Source organism: Gossypium hirsutum, chromosome A11 (assembly GCF_007990345.1).
Source record: "Gossypium hirsutum isolate 1008001.06 chromosome A11, Gossypium_hirsutum_v2.1, whole genome shotgun sequence".
Taxonomy (NCBI): Eukaryota; Viridiplantae; Streptophyta; class Magnoliopsida; order Malvales; family Malvaceae; genus Gossypium; species Gossypium hirsutum.
In genome coordinates, this window is record NC_053434.1 from 26,334,104 (window position 1) to 26,350,906 (window position 16,803).

General features: G+C 29.2%; 2 protein-coding genes across 6 annotated transcripts; one reads left to right on the forward strand and one right to left on the reverse strand.

Annotated features, from left to right (window-relative positions):
* Nucleotides 1-3,325: 3,325 nt before the first annotated feature.
* On the reverse strand, nucleotides 3,326-8,652 carry LOC107896629 (uncharacterized). Of its 5 annotated transcripts, XM_041081493.1 has the most exons (8): nucleotides 8,152-8,647; nucleotides 7,943-8,057; nucleotides 7,164-7,228; nucleotides 6,952-7,070; nucleotides 4,658-4,824; nucleotides 4,284-4,560; nucleotides 3,979-4,168; nucleotides 3,326-3,875 (listed from the first exon to the last, which is right to left on the reverse strand). In XM_041081493.1, exons 1-6 carry the CDS (start codon nucleotides 8,207-8,209, stop codon nucleotides 4,539-4,541), a joined length of 546 nt encoding a protein of 181 aa, XP_040937427.1. In that variant the 5' UTR covers nucleotides 8,210-8,647; the 3' UTR covers nucleotides 3,326-3,875; nucleotides 3,979-4,168; nucleotides 4,284-4,538. The 5 variants fall into 5 exon arrangements, with proteins under 5 accessions (XP_040937427.1, XP_040937428.1, XP_040937429.1 ...); XM_041081494.1 differs by having other exon boundaries at nucleotides 3,979-4,560; nucleotides 6,964-7,070; nucleotides 8,152-8,649; XM_041081495.1 differs by having other exon boundaries at nucleotides 4,284-4,824; nucleotides 6,964-7,070; nucleotides 8,152-8,648.
* LOC107896637 (AAA-ATPase At1g43910) lies at nucleotides 3,436-4,578 on the forward strand. Its single transcript, XM_041081491.1, has one exon. The coding sequence runs from the start codon at nucleotides 3,436-3,438 to the stop codon at nucleotides 4,465-4,467; it is 1,032 nt and encodes a 343-aa protein (XP_040937425.1). The 3' UTR covers nucleotides 4,468-4,578.
* Nucleotides 8,653-16,803: the final 8,151 nt, after the last annotated feature.

Here is a 16,803-nt window from a genome sequence, read left to right on the forward strand (position 1 = left end):
AAAGAAGAGATATTAATTTAAAAATTACATTAAAAAGAATAAAGTAAATGATGATTTTGACAACAACAATATCTTATTAATTACAATGACTAAAGAGCACTGTGTTTATTGCCATACCTTTTGTATTGTTTCTCTTTTTTGCCTAGAAAAAGTTAATATTATTTCATAAGAAAGAAGAAACACTGTAAATTTACAATACACCTAGTTTAGCTCAAACAATGTAAACAATATACAATTAAAGTTCATATAATAATCAACCAAATAAATCCATGTAGTAGCATAGCCTCAAACATCATCCACACACCATTGCCTTCCACCCATATCTCTATTTATTTTACCTCAATTGTCAATTTAATAGTGTATCAGGTTTTCTTATATTTTTTTCTCATCACATAATTTTTACCAAATTTTCTTACATTTTCTAATCAACCAAACACCAAAAACATATATATATATATCGATTGCTTCCTTGTACAAAGTTTCTACCATTTTATCATCTTCAAGCTTTCAGTCTTCTTCTTTCTTCACCCGATTCTTTCCTTGTACAATGATGTGGAAAACTCAAAAAGATCTTTAATTAAAGAGAATGAATAAAAAAAAAAGAAAAGACAAAGAAAAATCTTCACTTTCATACAATGATAAAAAGATTCCTAAATCACAAATAATAATAATAATAATAATAATAATAATAAAGCACTTTTTGAAAAATGAAAAAGTAATTGACATCAGATTGTAGATTTGTTCAATTGAAATTTTTTAGCTCGTTTTCTTTTACTCTCTCTTTTCTTTGCTTAAGTGCCAAAAGCATTGTTGTTTCTTTGAATCGACAGTTTGTTGTCTTAAATTGATTCTGTTGGACAAAACACGTTAATGAACAAAATATTTAAATATAAATAAACACAGATTTATATATAATATAAAATATAAATAGAATAATTTATATTTAAGTTGTCAAAAACGTAAATCAATAAAAACCGTAACAATAGTTAAAATTGAAAATAAGAATAGAGATTTACTAAACGTTGAGGCATGTTTAACACAGTCTCCTTAAGGCAGATTCGACCGCTCCTACGGTACTTGGAGAAACCTTGGTTGAATTTCTTCCAGGATACAACAACACAATGATCAAAACAGCAGTAATCAATGAACAAACAATGCCTTTTTCTATCACTAGAACATTTAAGATAAATGTCCTTATATAAACAGATTCTTAGTGCTGAGGAAAAATAATTTTGTGTTGGGCTAAAATAGCCACAAGCCTAATTTGGACCTACAAACCTCCTACGCACAAGGTAGAATTTCAAGTTTAGTCATTCAATTACTTTCAAGAAGACCCATATATAAACACATCTCATACTTGGTATTTAACCAATGTGGAATCTAAGCCTTTATTTTTCCTTAACAAATATTTTCAAGTAGCTTATTTTGAGCATCAATTTCTAATCCATCACTCAACCATTTTGAGCATATGATATACCGTTGTAAAGGTCTCATGGAGTAGAATATGAAACCATAATTTTATGATTCAACTCTCCGCCTTTACCTATTGAGAATATGCCTCAACGTTCCCATAAAATGTAATTTTTCCAACATATTCTTTGTTTATTTGAATCGATTCTTTGTTTGAATCGATTGACTCGATTCTTTTTGTTGTTTGAATCAATTCATTATTGCTTAAATTGATTCTTTGTTGTTTAACCCAATTCAAAAGCCAACATTTTTTGGCTCGTTTTTTCTCTCTTTTCTTTGCTTGAGCACCAAAAGTGTTGATGTTTCTTTTGAATCGATTATTTGTTATCTTAAATTGAGTCTTTGCTTATTTGAATCGTTTATTTTGTTGATTGACTCAATTCTTTTTGTTGTTTGAATCAATTCATTATTGCTTAAATCGATTCTTTGTTGTTTAACTCGATTCAAACGCTAACACCACTTTAGTATCTGGCCCTTTAATTCTATTAATGTTTCAATAACAAAGAACACTTATAAAATGGAAACGCCCCAAAACAAAAGGTGAAGAAAGAAGAAGACAGGAAGCTTGAAGATGATAAATTGTGGAAACTTTGTACAATGAAGCAATCGGTAAGAAAATTGTATAAAAATTGTTTAATGAGAAGAAAATATAAGAAAATCTGGCAAAATCAACACTACTATATTGACGGGATAAAATAAATAGATAGCTACGTGGCAAGTTGTGATTTTGGCTGAAAAAAATTCTAATGAGTCTAACAGTTGGGGTAAAATGGGTAACAGCTTAATAGTTTAGGTACCAATTTTAACCCAAAAAAGGTTTTAAGTACCAATTTGGGAAAACTAGTATAGTTTAGATACCATTTTGTTGTTTAAGCCTAAGAAAAATGTTTTTGAAAAGTGTTCTTTGTTAATTTTTTGTGTTCTCCATTACTGTGAAAATTTGTGGTTGAAGGTCAAAATATCTTTTTTAGACATGATAATGGAAAATTAGAAATTAGTCATGTTATATAATTTTTAAATAATTTAATATAATGGTATATAAAGTATAAATTTTAAATATCTTTTAATTAATTAATATAAATTATTTATAAAGTGCATGATACATAGAATATTTCAAAAACTTAAATATAATAATATATTATATTTAAAAATAATTTAATATAATGATATATAAAATATAATTTAATTTAATTTTTTTATACTTTTAAAATATAAATAAGCATATATTGTTGTTGTTGATTGAATTAAAAAAAAAATTCAAAGTAGTATAGGAAGATCATCTTCATCATTAGATTTTTTTCTTTCCCTGTTTTCTTTCTTTATTATATTTCTTAGTAAATTTCTAATTTTTTTTCATTTCTTTATTGAGTAAAATCATTCAATTTTCATTAAAAATTCCATTTTTTATACTCTTTTTTTTTATTATCTCAATACATAAAGACAGCACTTCTGTTTTTTTTTAATAAAATATTTCAGTTCAACATTATTTGTTTAATAAATTTATATACTAATTACATTATGTTGATATTATGTTATATTTTTATATCCTATCATATTTTTAAATTGTGTACCTAAAATTAGCCTCTTATACATATTGATATTATTGAGGGACAATCTACACACTACCACTACTAAACTACCATAAAGTGCTAGCCGTCCCCTTTTTTGGGATTGGGTGTGAACCCTTGGCCAATCAAAGCAGGGTTATACTGAGAAGCTAATGTTGTAGGGTACTGGGGTGGGACCATTACCCTGTTCCTTTCAAGCAGTTCACGCTGTTAATGTTTATCTCCAGGAGACTTCCACGGTTTCGCACACTGATCTTATGATATATATGTATATAAGGGAATGCAAATGTACTGAGTGTTCCTCACCCTTCACTCAACTGCTCCATTGAATTTGTTTTTTTTCTGTGTTTTCCACACAGAAGAAGCAAAACAAAGGAAGAATACAAAATTGGGTACAATGTTGAAAGAGTTACCTTCTTTGTCTACTATTCTCTCCGCTTATGCTTCTATTTCAGCCATGGCTATGTTAATCCGAACCATCTTAAATGAAATGCTCCCTGAAAGGATGACAAACTACATCTTCTCTATGATTTACGACTTTACTTCTGCTTACTTCTCATCCGACTTTACCTTCATAATCGAAAACCGATGGCACGCTGGCGATAACCAATTGTTTCGAGCTGCGGAGATCTACTTGCCCACCATAATTGGACCCTCCAGCGATAGCCTTCTCGTAGGTTTCGATGAGTCCAGTGATCCCACCACACCACCAAAACGTAGCATCCCTGTTGATTGCAGGATCAAGGATGATTTTGATGGCATGCGCTTGGAATGGACTTTATCTTCTATTGAACCCAAAAAGTACTACGTCCCTACTAAGAGATTCTTCAGCTTGACCTGCAACAAAAGGGATAGAGAAAGAGTTGAGCAAAGGTACTTTCCTTATATTAACAGAACTGCACAAGAAATTCTGAACAAGAGTGACAGCCTCAGCATTTACACTTATGATCAAGAATGTTCTATGTGGGAGCCGACCGCTTTCAAGCACCCGTCAACATTTGAGACCTTGGCAATGGAGCCCCAGCTTAAGGAATTCATAATGAAGGATCTTGATTCATTCATGGAACGCAAGGAGTTCTTCGAGAACGTTGGCAGGGCTTGGAAACGAGGGTACCTTTTGTATGGTCCACCTGGGACAGGAAAATCATCACTGATTGCTGCAGTTGCGAATTACATGAGATACAATGTATATGATCTTCAGTTTCAAGGCGTTAGAAACGATTACGATCTCAGACGCATACTCACATCCACCACAAACCGCTCCATTCTTCTCATCGAAGACATAGATTGCATCACAACAGCATCACATGATCGAACCAAGGTCATTGAAAAATGTGAAGCAGAAGAAGATGAAGATGAGAACAAACGTCCCTTCTCTATCAACTATCGGGTAATTCATTTGTTTCTCTCCTTATCTTGGTTTGATTGACGTTGAAACAAGTTTCTGAAGTCACTAAGTTAACATAATTTTGTAGGTAACACTATCAGGCTTACTCAACTTCATTGATGGATTGTGGTCGAGCTGTGGGAATGAAAGAATCATAATCATTACCACAAATCATAAAGAAGAGTTGGATCCAGCGCTGCTACGGCCGGGGCGAATGGATGTGCATATTTACATGGGATATTGTAGTCCAGCAGGATTCAGAAAACTTGCAGCTTCATATCTTGGGATCAAAGATGACAAACTGCTGAAGTGGCACAACAACTGATGATCAGTGATGAACCCAAAGTTGCACTCCAAGGTCTCATCGAATTTCTTAACAGCAAGAAGGATAAGAGGAAGCTGCAGTTGAAGAGAAGACAAAATTCAATGCTTGCTGGGTCTGAGACACTGAAATATTTTTGACTTAATTTACTTATCTGGCTTAAAAGCGGGTAAACTTGTGGCATTTACAAAAGAGTTTGACTCCATATCATCAAAAGAGTGTGCTTCATGACAATCTTCATGGTTGAATTTCTTTCCTAAATCAATTTAGGATCCTGGTGCATTGATATTGACATTTTAAATATGAAGGGGGAAATAACATCAACGCAAAATTCTTCCAGGTGTCCAAACATTTCCCCCCTGAATCTAACAGCTATTTTCCCCTCCTATATCAATTTTTGCAGCAACCCAATGCTTTAACTAAAAAGGAAGTTATCATATATACGTGGGCCCAATCTGGGGCTAGCTTCTTTTTTTATTACCATAAAATTCTCAGCATCAAGAAAAGGAAAAGTCAGGTTGGGTTAACCTTCCAAACCTAAGCCCACTAATCACAATGTCTCCCCAAAATCATTCCTTCCCTAATTGTTACTCATCTAAACCTCTTTCATGGTTTTAGGAATGGTCTAATTATGAATTTTTAAAACTTAGTCTTTTTCCAAGCAACTAATTTCTTTCAGAATCTTTTTTCTACCAATCCATTACAAAATTGTGAAAGGCTCAGAAGTGAAATCCAGCCGTGTATATCAAAATCTCTAAATGAAAAACTTATAAGAGATTTCAAGGAAGATGAGGTAATGGAAGCTTTAAAAGGCATGGCAACTCTCAAAGCATCTAGAATAGACAGATACCCAGCATTTTTCTACCAAAAATTATGGCATATAATAGGAAAAGACGTTACTCATTATTGCCTTCAAGTTCTAAATAATGGGATGGATTTCGAGGAAGTTAATAAAACCAATATCGTGCTTATCCCAAAGGTACAAACCCCTACGAATTTGGGACAATTTAGGCCCATAAGCCTTTGCAATGTCATATACAAGTTGATCTCAAAAATGGTTGTTAATAGATTTCAAAGGGTACTACACTTATGTATAGAGGAAACACAAAGTGCCTTTGTCCCAGGTAGACAAATTACTAGCAACATAATGATTGCTTATGAATTACTACACTCTTTCAAAAAAAAGAAAAGAGGTGGCACAGAGTATTTTGCTTTAAAACTGGATATGAGCAAAGCATATGATAGAGTGGAATAGAATTTTGTTGAAAATATGATGAAGATGCTAGGTTTTTGCAATAGGTGGATTGAGCTCATAATAAAATGCGTACGAACAGTGTCTTACTCAGTAGTAATTAATGGGAATCGATGGGCAGAATTTAAACCAACATAGGGACTCAGACAAGGAGATCCATTAAGCCCGTATTTACTTATCATATGTGCAAATGGATTCTCTAAGCTTCTGAACAAGGCTAAAAGAGAGATTTTTTGAAGGGGTCAAAGTGGGAAGAGGAGAGCTTGCTATCACTCATTTATTCTTCGTCGATGATAGCATCTTATTTGGGAAGGCAACAATGAATAACGCAATGACAATGAAGGCAATAGTCAATGAATATGAAAGTTTATCCAGACAACTAGTGAATTTCGAGAAGTCTTTGATCTATTTCAACAAGAATGTTCAAGACGATTTAAAAGGGCAGATAGAGGGAATTTGGGGTGTTTGGATTTCAATCAATCCAAAAAAATATCTGGGGTTACCTACAATGATTGGGCGGAGAAAGAAAGGTGCGTTTTTAGAATTAAAAGAAAGATTCATCCAAAAATCAAAAAATTGGAGCATTCGCAACTTGTCTTTTGGAGGTAAAGAAAATTTTATCAAATCCATTTTACAAGCACTTCTGATTTATGCTATGCAGTGTTTTAAGTTACCAGTTTTATTTTGCAAAGAATTAGAAAATCTGATGAGTACATTCTGGTGACGCAATTTAAAAACAAATAAAGGCATCCACTAGTGCAGTTGGGTAGCAATGTGTAGTCCAAAAGAATTAGGGGGTATAGGGTTTAAGGATTTAACAATGTTTAATACGGCTCTGTTGGCTAAACAGAGATGGAGACTAATCACCCAACCTGATTGTTTGTTTGCGCGAATTATGAAATCAAAATATTATCCACGTGATAATTTTTTAAATGCAAGGTTAGAAGCTTACCCCATCCTTTACCTGGAACAGCATTTGGAATGCACGAAGTTTGCTTGAGGAAGGAACAGGATGGAGGATAGGGAATGGCGAATCAACAAATATTTGGAATGATACTTGGCTACCCACACCTGATGATGGAAGAGTAAAAGTTCAAAATATTAATATCAGCTATTCAAAAGTAGCAGATCTTATTAATACAAATTCATTCACATGGAACTTACTCGAAGTAGAGCAAGCAGAGGCAATATTGTCAATTCCCTTGGTGAATAGGATACAACCGGATGTTCTAGTCCGAAGAGGGGACAAATTAGGCGAATACATAGTACAAAGTGGTTACAAATGGCTAATATCTAAGAATCTACACCTACAGAATTATATTACAGACCAAACTATCACTAAAGAATTTTATTCAAATATCTGGAATCTCCCGATCCCAAGTAAAATAAGAATACATCTGTGGAGGGTGGTGAGTAATTTTATTCCAACACTCAGTATTCTCAAATCTCGAAAACTCAGGAACGATGATGAATGTCTAGTTTGTTCATTTGGAGAAGAAATAGTGGAATACATTTTTCGAGATTGTGGATTCACAAAACAGATTCTACAAGAAGTTGGGATGGACACCTCGCCATCAAACACAAGACAAGTATGGAAACAATGGTTAGCAAGTTTCTTCCAAATGAATAACACTAAAACATGCATAGTCATGGCAATAACTATTTGGGCATTATGGTACAATAGAAATATAATTTATCACGAAGATAAGAAGAAAAGGGTATAAGAGGTTTCCAGTTTTATTTTAGCTTATTTTAAGGAATTAGAGCAAGTTCAATCATTAATAGAAACTAGAATCATTCCGAGAGAGATGTTTTGGAGACCCCCCATGGAAGGACAAATCAAGGCCAATTTTGATGCTGCATATTCACAACAAAACTCGATAGCAATTGCGGGGGTTATCTTAGGAAATCATGAAGGCTTTGTTATGGGAGCATGCTCTTACCCTTTAGGAAAGACAGGGGATCCGACTACTGCAGAAGCAAAGGCGTATCTACAGGCAATCATCTTTGAGGAAGAAATGGGCTTTCGAGATCTAGTGGTTGAAGGTGATGGTCTAACTGTTATTAAAAAGTTGAAATTAGATACAGAGGATATATCGGTGATTGGAAACATTATTAAAGAAATCCAGAGGAAAAGAGCAAGCTGTTTTACCATAATTTTTGAGCATACACCCCGAAAGACACCCCGAAAGACAAACGAAGCAGCACATGCCCTTGGTAGTCGAGGCTATAATCTAGATAACCCATACTATTGGGTAGAAGAGGTACCGCCGGAGATTGAGTACATCATCGCCAACGACCAGAGAAGAAGATAGAATTGGTTGAAAAGGACATTTTTTACTGAGTCCGAGGATATAACACAAATACGCCTATACTTAAACGATCTCTGAAGAAACTCAGTAGAAGGAGATTACTAGTAAAAAGCTTCAATTGAAGATCTTTGCAGCAAAGAAAAGGCAAAATCAGTTTACTCTACCAACACTTATAGAATGCAAAGAAGAGGAAATGGGACTATGATTGAAGAGAGGATTTAGGTTTTCAAGTTTATTTTTGCTTTTGCTTTGTTTTAGGGCAGTTTCATTGACGTTTCATTCATCTTTCAGGCTTTTATTTAGTAAGCATAACCGAGGCACCGCCTCAGCTACAAACAATAGTATGATAGCTAGTATTGTTAAATCTTTGATCAGTGTGCCAAGGATCCTCTCATTTAATGCATTTTCGATTTTATTTTCAAAATTTAGTCTTTTTTTTACTTTTTAATTTTAAAAATAAAAATTAATCCTTAAACTTAGCAATTTTTTTATCTAGGTCGTTAAACTTTTTTTATTCACATTAGTCTATGACATTGGCAATTTTTTCTCAATTTAATCCATAATTTTGGATACTGTTAAGATATGATGATGTGGCATTCTAAAATTGTTTTATGTCATCACCTTAAAAAATAGTTTTGTGTATATTTTTTCTTTAGTTTTTATATAAATTTTTAAAAAAAGTTTCAAGTGATGATATCAAAAAAATTCAAGTTCTATGACAAATTAGAAAAAGTTTCCACGTTTCAGAAGTATTGTGGACAAAAAAATTTTAAGAGACCAAGTTGAAAAAAATTGTCAAGTTGAAGGACTAAATGTTTCGTTATTCCTTTAAATAATTTAGTTATTTTCTTGTCTGATTTAAAAATTAAAGTTCATCAATAACATCATAACCGAATTTTATTAAATTTAAGGGAATAACTTACATTAGGATGATCTTAAAAATTAAGGTTTTTAGGCACCAATAAAATTTTACCATATCATCAAACTTTAAAAGACATGAAATTATTATTATACACTCATCTATAGAAAATTTATTTTGTGAATCTTTCCCACCATATTATTCATGGCCCCTTTCTAATTATTTAATAACATCTCAACAATTTTTTTCATATCATTATACACAATTTTGTACTTTTTTTTACCTAGAATCTCAAACCTAAAACCTTGAACCCTAAATCTAGGAACCCGAACCCGAACCCTAAACCCAAAAAACTTAAGACCACAAACCCTTGAACATTGACTACCAAACTTGTAACTTCAAACCCTAAAACTTAAATCATGAACCCAAACCCTGAACCTCGAGATTTAGGACAAAATAATTACCAAAATTATGTGTCACTAACATGAAAAATTGCACAAAAATTACTATTTTTTAAAAAAATTGGTTGCACAAAAATAAAAAATATATATTAACTTATGAAAAAAATGATTAAAATTTGTAAAAGAAAAAAAGATGTTTGTTTATAATTTAAAAATTAATTATTTTAAGTAATTTAATTAAAGTTAAATTAAGTTAGAGAAGATATTAGATATAGATGAGTGTATAATAATACTTTGTTATCTTTAAAATTTAATGGCGTGACACTAATTTATTAATGCCTAAAAACTATGCCTTTTAGGATGATCTTAATATAATTTATTCTATAAATTTAAATATGTATTATTAGACTTTAATTTTTTAACTAAATATTTTATTAATAAAACACTTCCCATTAACAATATTATTAAATGAAGTGTAATTTTACACATCAAATGTGTAAAAATAAAAGTAGATGGGTAAAATTGAAAAGTACAAGGAGTGAGGCATAATTAAACCTTTACATGTCTGCCATGTGCCAATGTAACTGAAAGGCTCACTGTTATCAAGTCAAGACTTGGATCTACATCACATCGGCAACCTATAAAATATTTTCACCTTTCAGTATTAATTTTATAAAACGACTTTACAAATTAAAATTGACAACCACAGTCAATTTTTATATTTTAATACACTGTGTATTCTACTTTTTCTTAATTTAATCCTTTTATTTTAATTTTGGTTTGAGACATCAGTCTTTGTATTTCTTAATTGACTTCCTCAATTAATTATATATAAAAATTAATAAAATATAAAAAATTTTAAAAAAAACTATATATAACTGTTTTGTAATTATGATCATCTATCCCAAACCTAGATAAAATCTGGGTTGTCTACCCGCAACTCAGATGAGCCTTACCAGAAGGATGCATGCAGGCCTTATAGTGGGGGCTCGTAAAGGGAGTTTGCGAGCCCAGTTTGCATATACCAAGGAGGGCTCGCAAGAGGAATTCGTAATTCCAGTTCGCATATACACAAGTAGTTTATATGTGAGGAGCTACGAAGTCTAGCAAGCAGACTGGAACAGTACATGTGTCCAACATGCATAAAGCCTATTAAGAATGTCAATTTCATGAACAGTAACCGTGTGTATAAATATTTGATTATCTCTTTTAATAAGATACGACGAAAAAATACTCAATAATAACAAAAGTGATTCCTAGAATTTTGAAATCATGAAATTATCTTATAAGTTGGATTTCAATATTAATTTTTTTAAAAAAAAAATAGTTGTGATTTTTAACTTCATCTAACCAAAAATAAATAAATAAATAAATGATTCCGACCAATTAAACTTCAAAGATATTTCATGTCAGCTTCCTCCATATTTCGTGTTTCACAGGAAGGTGCAATTTGCTCCCTCTCTTCCCCCATATTATTCTATACATTATTTTATTTAAATAGTAATAATAATAATAATTTCTTCCAGATATAAATCAGCAGCAGCCTCACCACAAAAGCAAAAAGTTAAATTCTACTATTTGTATATGTACTTTGTGAAAATTATGGATTTAGTCATTATACTTTAATTTGATCAATTTTAATCTTGTATTTTTTGAATTGGTCAATTTTAGTCCATGTACTTTTTGAATTTTGAAATTTTAGTGTTGACCAAAACAATAGCAGTTAAATTCATTTGGTTAAACTCGATTACTAGTCCCATATTATACTTACAGTTGTAAATTTAGTCCATATTCACCAATTAAATCACCCTAAGACCCTATACTCTGTGAATTCTGAAATTTCAATCTAACACAAACGACAGTTGCCAATCCATTAACTGGATTTTTAGTGAGTAATATGTGAAAATAACATGTTGATATGGCATTACACATTTGATATAATATGGTTACCCATTAGATATCGAAATAATATAATTTAATAAATTTAACAAATATTGAAATTTTAAAATTCAAAAAAATATAGGAGCAACATTTTGACAGAATTGGACCGACTTGTTCATTGGACAACAAATCTTAAATAAAAATTATTTAAAAATTAGATATCTCAAAATTAAAGTTTAAAATTTAAGAGTACAGATCGATTGATTCTTAACTTGATTGGTATAGACATTGTTGCCAATATAGGAGAATATGAGTTAGAATGTGCATAAATGTATTATCCACTTATTTATGAGTCAGGGAGGATCTATGAGTAATTTTAATCATTATATAAAAAAATGATTAAAAACTATAATAAAATTATTCAAAAATAATAATAAAATAAAAGTACAGACATCTCTAACGTGGGATACCGGCCTTTTTATGAAAATAACCTTTTAATTTTAATTATGTACCAAAATGACCCACTTTTTTAATTAAACACCAAAATGACCTGAAATCTACAGTAAAAATTGGTGGAGCCAAATTAAATGGCGCCACCAACTTACCACGTCAGCGAGCATAAAAAATTAATTTTTTGGTGGAGCCATGTAGAATGTCGCTACCTGTATAAATACCAGGAAAATATTGAAATTTTTTAAAACATAAGAGGACTTAAAAAAATTACCCATTTTTCTCGTGGAGCCAAATTAAATGGCGCCACCAGTCTGCCCATGTCAGTAACTTTTTTTTTTTACTTTTTAGCTTTTTAGCTTTTTTTTGTTTTTTGTCTTTATTTATTTATTTATTTATTATTATTATTAATTTTAAAAATTATGAAATATATATTTAAAATATTTTATTGACATATATTTTTTAATTTTTAAATATATATTTTGAAATTACTTTTTTAAATTTTAAATATTATTTTTTTAATATTTAAATATTTTAAACTTTCAAATTTGTTATTAGTTTTATAATTATTTAAATATTATTTAATTTGTTTTATAATATTTTAAATTATGATTTTTAAATTATTTTTAAAGATATTCTACTTTTTAATAAAAATAACCCAAAAAATTTAATTAATTATCAAAATGACCCATTTTTTTAATTTGGCTCTACCAATTTTTACTGTAGATTTCAGGTCACTTTCGTGTTTAATTAAAAAATCAATTATTTTGATAATGAATTAAATTTTTTGTGTTATTTTTATAAAAAAGCCAAGATATTTAAACCATTTTTTAAATTCCATTTAAAAGCTAAAAAATAATATTTTAATTAAAAAAGTGAAATTTGAGTTATTTTTTAACTTTTTTAATTAAAATATTATTTTTTAACTTTTAAATAGAATTTAAAAATAGTTTGAATATCTTGGCTTTTTTATAAAAATAACACAAAAAAATTAATTCATTATTAAAATAATTGATTTCTTAATTAAACACGAAAGTGACCTGAAATCTACAGTAAAAGTTGGTGGAGCCAAATTAAAAAAATGGGTCATTTTAATAATTAATTAAATTTTTTGGGTTACTTTTATTAAAAAGCCGAATATTTTTAAAAATAATTTAAAATATTATAAAACAAATTAAATAATATTTAAACAATTATAAAACTAATAACAAATTTAAAATTTTAAAATATTTAAATATTAAAAAAGTAATATTTAAAATTTAAAAAAGTAATTTCAAAATATATATTTTAAAATTAAAAAAATATATTAAATATTTTAAATATATATTTTAAAATTTTTAAAATTAATAATAATAATAAATAAATTAATAAATAAATAAAGACAAAAAAAAATTTACTGACATGGGCAGACTGGTGGCGCCACTCCACCAGAAAAATGGGTAATTTTTTTTAAGTCCTCCTATGTTTTAAAAAATTTCAATATTTCTCTGATATTTATACAGGTGGCTCCATTCTACATGGCTCCACCAAAAAATTAATTTTTATACTCCCTGCTGACGTGGCAAGTTGGTGGCGCCATTTAATTTGGCTCCACTAATTTTTACTGTAGATTTCAAGTCATTTTAGTATTTAATTAAAAAAGTGAGTCATTTTAATACATAATTAAAATTAAAAGGTTATTTTCATAAAAAGGCCTGGGATACCATATATAGACCGCGTGAATATAGCGTCTGACCAAAGCTGCTTGCGCTGCAAGCTGAAAGAGTGGGCGTCCCACCATTCTATTATACGGTCAAATTTTGTTATTAGCTATTGTAGCATGCATAAGCTATAAATTTAATTTATATATTTTAATTTTTATACTTTCTAAATTTAAAATTTTAATCTCGAAATAAATGGTAGTAATTAAATTTATTAATTTAAATTATATTATTAGTTTCATATCATGTATAAATTGTCAATTTAGTCCATTTTTTCAATTTGATTAATGTTAGTTTTTATATTTTTTTAATTTTAAAATTTTAATCTTAATTTTAATGTTAATCGTTAAATTCATTAATTAACTTGAGTAATTTTGATTATTCCATATAAAAATAATAAGCTGAGGTGACATTACACAAATATGCGGAAAAAAAATAAAAAAGGGATCACAAATGAAAATAAGAGGATAGAGACTAATCTGGAATTTACCCATAATATAGGACTAATAATAGAATTGTACCCTACTGCTATACAAGGTGGAGAAGAAGCACCCTTGCCTTTCGGCTACAATATTTAGACATTGACCTTTCCTTATTGGAAAAGCGGAAGATGTTTGACTTCAATCATCCATTAATTTGTTATGTTAATTATTTGATTAGCTAAATTATAGACTACACATTCGAAAATTAAAATATACTTTAAATTTTATTTTTAAAAATTTAATTTCTCTATTTTTTAAATTTAAAAATTTAAATTTAATTGTTAAAAAAATTAAATTCTTTTATTAAATTTACTGGTGCAACATTAATACTCACTTAGTTTCCATATAATAAAAATAAATTACAATGAACTTAAATTTAACAAATAATTTTAACAATGTTTACAATTTTTAAAAATAATATCAACATTTTTAATAAAATAAAATATTTAAACTAATCAATGATATTGTAAAAGGTATGATTTTAATATTATAAAATTCTATATATTTAAATATATTCATATTATGATATATATATTAAATAACAAAAATATTAAAAATAATTTATTAAGTAATTAGTATTATGATATGAAATATATAAACTTAAATTATAATATAAATAAAATAAAATAATTTACTATAATTTATTGTTAATTTTATGATATATATTATACAAATTTTAAATATTTTTTAAGTAATTAGTATAATTTGTTTATAAAATTTAATTAGAGCATTTAGAATTTATAATTAATATAAAAATGAGAGATAAATTTATAATTTGATAAACTAAAATTTAGATCTTTCAGTGTTTTTTTTCTTGAAAGATTAATTTGAAAAGCTATTTATTTGGTAAAAGTACTATGAAGATTTTTGTACTAAGATCAGGGGCGAAGCTAAAAATTTTTTTTAGAATGGTCAAAATAAAATTTTAATTTTTAATATTCTATATCTTTAAAATTTTTAAAAAATTAAATCAAATTTTTATAATTTTAAAGAGAAGAAAGTACAATTTTACCTTTACTAGTTTAAATTTTTAAAAATTTCTAAATGACCTAAATAATAATTTTCCATTTTAGGAGGGCAGGCCCCTTGGATTGGCCTCTGACTAAGAGTCGAATTACATTTTATCCCCTTTATTTAAAAAATTAGCAAATTAGTGCCTGTAAGTTAGAACAAATAGCAAATTAATGCTTCAGTTAAATATTTCATTCAATTCTATTGTTAAGAATCGATTCTTGTACATCCACATGACATATATGTGACACGTCATGTTGATAAAGGATGAGAAGGATGACCGCGAAAACGGATCGTAAAATTTGTCAAAGTCACGGATTTGACTTAGGGCCCTAGAAGTTCGGAAAGAAACTTGGATTTTGACGCAACCTAAAACGAAATTGAATCCAAGTCAGATAAAACAATTAAAATCAATAACTAAAATAAAATAATAAATCAAAGATTAAGGAAGCAAATAAAGAAGATAAATAGAAAAATAGAATGTGGCGTGTAAAAGTCTTAAGAAGCCTTGGAAACATAAAGAATCCATAAGCCCCTTTCAAATGGCTCTAATTTCCACTTCAAGATAGAAATATTGGCAAGAAAAAATTTGAAGATGATCCCCACAATTTAAAAAGATTGGTAAAAGTCTTCTAAAAGAAACTTAAAAGAAATTATTGAAAAAAAAAAGCTAGAGAGAATTTATTAACTCAAAACAGAAATAAAATAATAATAAATTATCTGACAAAAATTTAGAAAACTCTTAAATAACTTAAAATACTTAATAATTATAAAAAAATTAGAATAAAATAATAAGATTTGAAAAATATAATATTAGGCTCATATATAATAAAAATTAAGTCTAAAACCTGAACACAATATGATTTAAACTCTAAATAAAAGCTCGAAATTCGTAATTCCTGTCTTAATCCTGTTCAGAAATTCTGTTCGCGTATTCTTCACTAAAATGGTCATAACTTGAGCTCCCATTCAAAATGCATTTCGAAGTTAAGAGATAGATTTTCAAATGCCATGAGACATCTCAACCCAAAAATATCAGGATCACATCCAAAAAGTAGTCGCAAGTCTACTGATTTCCTAAGCTTAAAATTTGGCAGTTTTGATGATTGGAAATTAATAAATTTCACCTCATTCGTGCATGTATCACATGTGTAACTATCAAATTATTTCATCAACTACGTTAATTTTTAACAATAGAAATAGATGTAATTATTAATAAAAAAGACTAATTTACATATTTTTTATTAAATGAGAAAAATGCTATACGATTCCTAATCCAGAGGCTCTATAGTATTTTTATCCATTTTGTTTTTTACTTCGAAAAACACTTGAAATAAACTGACCATTAAATGCATTTACATAAGGCAGAGGGCCCACGAGCCTGTTTCAGTCAAAACAGTTTACACAGATGATGTCTATTTCCAGGAGCTTTCCTCAAAGAGTCATGACTCATCAACACGTCGTCTCTTGAGATGTATATAAGTCAATGCCTGCCTCCTATCCTATGTACCGAGTGTTCCTCAGCCTTCTGGTCAATTTTTTTTTTTTGCTTTCCCTGTTTTTCTCTGTTTCCAGACAGGGGGATAGAAAATGGCTACGGTGTGGAATGAGTTACCTTCTTTCTCCACTCTTCTCTCCGCTTATGCCTCTATTTCAGCCATGGCTATGCTGATCCGTACCATCTTAAATGAAATGGTCCCAGAAAGGA